Source organism: Urocitellus parryii, chromosome 2 (genome assembly GCF_045843805.1).
Source record: "Urocitellus parryii isolate mUroPar1 chromosome 2, mUroPar1.hap1, whole genome shotgun sequence".
NCBI lineage: Eukaryota > Metazoa > Chordata > Mammalia > Rodentia > Sciuridae > Urocitellus > Urocitellus parryii.
In genome coordinates, this window is record NC_135532.1 from 65,103,671 (window position 1) to 65,109,909 (window position 6,239).

The 6,239-nt window shown below is 33.8% G+C and overlaps 1 protein-coding gene across 2 annotated transcripts in view; it reads left to right on the top strand.

The window, feature by feature from the left end:
• Positions 1–4,638, top strand: part of Bora (BORA aurora kinase A activator) — a 34,535-nt gene extending 29,897 nt beyond the window's left edge. For both annotated transcript variants that reach the window (XM_026398095.2, XM_026398096.2), the window contains 2 exons: positions 3,055–3,186; positions 4,205–4,638. In XM_026398095.2, the coding sequence (XP_026253880.2) occupies positions 3,055–3,186; positions 4,205–4,231 (159 nt within the window). In that variant the 3' untranslated portion in view covers positions 4,232–4,638. The remainder of the gene's footprint in view (positions 1–3,054; positions 3,187–4,204) is intronic.
• Positions 4,639–6,239: the final 1,601 nt, after the last annotated feature.

The following is a 6,239-nucleotide window of genomic DNA, read 5'->3' on the forward strand; positions in this document are numbered from 1 at the left end:
AGAGATGTTTTAAGACTAGGAATATGGCAAGAATTATTAATAATAGGTATCGGCTGTGCGTTCTTTTAGAGTTCCAAAGACTGTACCTAGCATTTTACAGTCAGAATTCAAACCTCATAATACTTTACAGATGCAACAATATCCTAATATGTAAAATGGTGATCCATTTTATAGATGAGGGAACTGGGGCATTCAAGATGGAATAGAATCTAGAACCCTGGTAGGATTGGCAGAGGTAATCCTTCCACTTATATTGGAGGGCAGAGGCCAAGTTGGGCATGGGTGTCATTGTTTTGTAGTTTGGGGGGCTAGCATAACATTAAAGATGTAGGTTTGGATTTCAGTTATAGTGCCCTGCTCTGTTAGCTTTATGAACTTCAGAAAGAGACAACATTTTTAACTTATTACCTCTTCTTTAAAATAAAGAATAGGATTATAATAATGTGATTTGTGGTTACATACTGTGATTAAACAGTGCCTGGTAGGAAGTAGTAGGAGACAAGATCCTCTGAATGGTGGCAAGCCAGAGGAGCCCTGAGTGATGAGTCAGGACTGAAGTGCCAAGGCCCCATTTCAAGGAATGTGAGTGTAAATAAACCACAACTGTTGACAACTGTGAAGCAGTAAAGGGTTTTTAAAGACCATGACATCTGTGTGTGATGGAAAAATAAATTTAGGAACAAAGTGAATGTAGGATGATTGACAACAGGACATTTAAAAGTATCCTAAGAATATGCACTTTGTGCTCAGAACTAAATTTGAATTAGTGCTTTCTTATTTCCAGGCTTTGGGATCTTAAGGCAAGATCCATTTGACAGTGAATACACCATGACTGTTTCACCTTTTTAGTAGTACTTCATTCTCCTCTGCTATAAAGTGGTACTTATGCCCACCTTGATGCCTATGGGAATAACAGGATGACCTATGTGGTCTGGTTGGTACACAGTAGGCATTGACATTGGTAGTGGTTTAGATGAGAGTCTGAAGTCAGCCACTCTCAGTGGGCTCTCATTGATCCTACTCTTCCTATAGAATGTGACAGACTCCTAGTGTACCTTACTCCTTCATGCACTATTGAGTAGCTTTTCCCTTGACTGATTCATTTATGTTTTAGTATTGAGTTATGAGCCAGTTATTTGGAAGTGATGAATATTAGAACAAAGAGTAATTGGCACATTCTCTGGAAGCAATCTGATATTTACGTTTTTTATCAAACATCTATCGAATGTTAGCAGAAAGAGGTGTTTCCCTTGAGATGTAACGTTAGATTCTGTTTTACATTTCATAAGCCTTTTGTTCTAATAAAATATGACTCCCAGTAGTGAGTAAATATGCATTCATCCCTGAAAACTAGGGACATTTTTCTTCGGATTATAAGTCATAGAAGGTATTTTCTAGGCTATTATAAATGTTCAGAAGGGGAGCAAAAGTTCAGTCTCCTTTCTGCCCCTAATTTGCGAAGAGGGGTTAAGTATTAGGAATCCCTTTTTGGGGATACTTTTTGTGTTGTTTGGTACTCAGCATTAAACAGGTAAATGGAGTGTTGTATTGTGAATAGAACCTAAGCTTTGGAGTCTCAAAACTTACTATCTCATTACCTTATGACATTGTGAAAATTAACCAAGTTTTCCTTTTTTTTTTTTTTTTTTTTTTTTTTTTAGTACTGGGGATTGAACTCAGGGGCATTCAACCTTAGCTTACTCACCTGTAAAGGAATGTTGAAAAGAAATAAAAATAGAATTACATAGAGTGCTATATTACATAGAGTGCTATATAAGACCTGGCATTTTATTTAGTAAATGTGTTTCACAAAAAGTAGTCCCTTTTATCAGCAGTTTTCCTTTCCATGGTTTTGTTTACCCATGGTCCAGAAATATTAAGTGGAAATTTAACAATTCATGTTTTAAATTGTATGCATTCTGAATAGCATGATGAAACAGACATCACATTATCCCTTTTCATCCTGCCCAGGGTGTCAGTCATCCTTCTCTCTAGCATGTCCACACTATAAAATATCCATTATCACTTAGTAGTCATCTTGGTTATCAGACTGATCCTCAAGATAATGAAGTGCATGTCCTACTCTTATTTTAGTTAATTATGGCCCCAAAGTGTGAGAGTAGTGATGATGGCAATTTAGATATGCCCAAGAAAAGCCATAAAGTACTTCCTTGAAGTGAAAAGGTGACAGTATAGTAAGAGTTTTGTTGTTTATATTTTGAGATCACATTCACTTAACTTTTAATAAGTTGTAATTGTTCTATTTTACTAATTCTTTATTGTGCCTAATTAATAAATTAAAAATGTTATGTAGTTGTAGTACAAAAAATATTGTATAAACATATGGGATTTGGTACTGTCTAGTTTTAGGCATTCACTGGGGAACTTGGATATCCCCCAGGTAAGAGGGAATTACTCTAGGTACCAAATTAGAAGTTTGCTAGCATCTTTTTCTTTTGCTCTTCTGGGCCAGAACAGTGAATCTCATCATGCAACAATTTTTATTAACATGAAAAATTGAACACGTAGAGCCATTACACATGTGATATTATGATGAAAAATTGCATGAGTATAATGTAACCCACTTTTTAAAAGAAATGTGCATTATTTTGAATACTTTTAAAAGTGACATTCCTTTTACATATTCCTTTTAGGCACCCAAACCATTTAAAGACAAGCTTGGAAACTGATGTTGATTGTAATCCTCATTTTTATTTACTGGGTTTGATCACAAAGTAAAAGTAAAGCATGTTCTTGGTGACTTATTCACAGACTCTCAAGGAAATTACCAGATATATTTCACTGGAAGTAAAGTACTACACTGAAAAACTATCACTTCTGTATAGACTCTCTTTGGTGTTTATGTATTTTAAGTTTTGTTCATTGATCAACAGTAAATATAATTATTCACATGTAGTGAATGATAGTGTACAGTAACTCACTTATTTAGCTTTTAAGTTCTTCACAGTAAGTTTTATGTAAATTAGATAAGTGAATTAGAGTTTGCATATTTATTCTTAGGTGTATTTTTTTTTTCCTCCTCATTCCTGTCAGATGGATAGTGGTTATAATACGCAGACCTGTGGAAGCAACATTATGGATACCATTGGGACAGAAAGTTACTGCAAAGAAAGTGATGCTCAAAGCTTTGAAGTTGAGAATAATCTCAAAGTTTTTAATACAAAGGTATGGAGAAAATTCATATGGTTATAGGCTGGAAGTATTTGCTGTGACTTTTCAAATCTATTTTCCCTCATTTTGTTCAAAGTTAATTATAATTATATATCTGTGTCCCCATACTGTCCATTCATTAAGTGGCAGAAGGTGGTTTTTAAATCCAAACATTTCAGTTTCTTAACTTTCCCCATTATGAAGAGTATGACAGTATGTAGGATAAGCAGAACTAGCTCTACTTACACCAGCAAGTGAAGTCAGCTCCTTAAAAATAAAGGGAAGTAGAAGAGGCATAAATTTTTGCCTCCAATGTTGATTTTGGTGGCTTTGAAGTATTTCAGAGACCTCTCACACTACACAGAGGGGAAGATAGTACAATTGAGACATTGTATATCAGGTTTAAAACACCTAAGGGCTATTTTCTTTAAAGAAATTGACTAGCCTTTAAAGATTTGGTTGTTCTGAGTAAAATAACACATTTTTTATTTTATATGAGATAAAGTGTTTATATGAAGGTGGTTTACTTTAACTGAGCTTTCTTGATATGATAGTTTTAATTATATATTCATACTTGAAACCAATCATAATTTTAGGCACTTGATAGGACAGTCTTTTATTTTTATATGTCAGCTTATTACAATACAGTATTAACATTAGCAGTGAACAGCTATGCCTAACTCTTCAAGTGCAGTTTAACTGGAAGACCACCTTTTCTTCTTCATTTTGTCATTCTGGTATATGTAGTATCAGAACAAGTCTCTTATAAGATTCACTTGAACAAAGTTGATTATGATAAATCCTTCCAATTTCAGGAGGCATAGTTGTAGTTATCCATCTAAATGTAAGCAGGCATTCCAATACAGAAGGGACTCTTTTTGATACAGAATGTTGATTTATTGAAATACATATGTTTACTGTCCCTTTCTGCTAAGGAAATTTGCGTTTGGTTTTTAAGAACAGTTCACTTAATAGTTGCATCCTTGAATGGTCCTATTTAAACTGAAAACAGGTATTTTCTTCTTTTTCACAGGAAGACCACACATTACAGAGGTATTAGATGAAAACAGCAACTCCATCTCAGTACAGCACTACATAAAACACCTGTCAGAACCAGAGATTATTGCTGAATGGTTCCTTGTGTATTTTTATGCACGGGATCAATAAGTTGATAGTGATTGGGAGAAAACCGCTTCAAGAAACATTGCTTTTTTCTTTTCCCTCCATAATGTGAAAAATCAAGGGCTTAATTTAGAGACACAGAAACAACAGAAAAGCTCCTAGAACTTCAAGTTGCTGAATTACAGTTTATTTTTGGTCAATAAATATTTTTGTACTTACCTTGAGTGATGTATTTAACAATAAAAAATTGTGATAGAGCTGACAACTTGCTCCTATCCTGTAAGGGTCAATGCCTCATGGACAGCACTAAATTTAGCAATAGATCATGGGACAAATTTTTAAATTGAAGGCACTCTATATTTTTATGCAAAAACTTCTGAACACACAAATGAATTTCAATTATGATCTATGTGAATGAAATCTTTAGATATAAAATTTATTGAAGTAGAAAGCAAGTTAAATGGGTTTTCCTAAAATTTTTATTCTTGAATTATTTGTTCATTTCTGTGGGGAAAATTCTTAATTCCAATGAAATCACTCTTAATACCTTTTAAAAATTATAACAATTGGGAAGGTAGTATTAACAGCATCACAACATGTATTGCACTCTTGTGGGTAAATGTGAGATGTTAGAATATAATATACCACCATTCTTAGGGCAAGAACACTGTTTCCAGTTCCAGCTTGGTTAAGAAGAGGACTAGAACATGGGAGAATCAGAGAAACATTAGAATTGGGGGACAGTAGAATTCTGTTTGGCTTAAATTATAAATTTAATGGTTGGTTAAGTATGTAAGTTAACTATAGCTATTTAAAAAAATATATTCATTTTGGGAGTAGATGGGCATATGCTTATGAATATATTTTGAGATTTATATTACCAATCATTAAAAAGCTGCCTCATTCAAAAGAGAATAATTATTTTTAAGTAGCCCTAAGAAATAAAGACATATTATTGCATCATTTTCTTCCTTATTCTTCAAAAGTACTCCATAAGGTATCAGTTTATTGCTAACTCACAAAGAAAAAGTGCCTTCTTATGTCCTCGTTCATGGTCTTCATCAACATACTAACCATGAATGCCCATTAAGCCATGAGACCCATAGTTAAAGATACCATGTTGGGAAGTCTAATCACACAGGCTTTAGATTCAATATAAATTTATTTAAAAACAACTGCTGTACATAAGAGTTCTGGGCCTTTAGTAGGAGCCTCCCTGGCGACTGTTTTTTAATAGCACAAGTCAAGAAATAAAGAACAAAGTAGTAATTATAACCTAGATTCAAATCCCTTTTGTCATTAACTGATATAGGTAGGTCATAAGCTTAACTTTTTCATCTGTTAAATGGGGACAGTAGTCCTGTCTCACAGAGCTTTTTCAATGTTAAGTGAAATACAGTCATGCCTCAGTTATCAGTGCAGCACTAGTTCCAGGACCCTCTGTGGATATGAAGTCTCATAAAATGGCAGTCTGTATATAATTTATGTACCTTCTATATATTTCAAATCATCTCTAGATTACTTTATCTAATACAATGTAAATAGCTGTTATATTGTTATCATTTTGGGAATAATGAGAAGAAAAAAGTCTCTACATGTTCAATAGATATTTTTTCCCCATAAATATTCAATCTGTTGATGTGGAACCCAGATAAATGGTAACTGTATTTCACCTAATCTCCTTTGCATAATAAGTGCCACTAAAGAGGCTTTAGGAGAAAATAACAAGGTTTCTGGTTGTCTTTACTCAGTTGAGCCTAATGCCTGAAGTAGGCATAAGAAAACAAACTTGGAAAGAACAAATATAGTCTATTTTATCAAGAAGTGTGGCTTGCAGGCAAGTTTTAAATGGTTGGAGGAGGGAAATCAATGAATATGCTTTGTGACACATGAAATTTTATGAAACTTTCCATGTCCAATAAGCAAGGCTTTGTTGGAAAACAGCC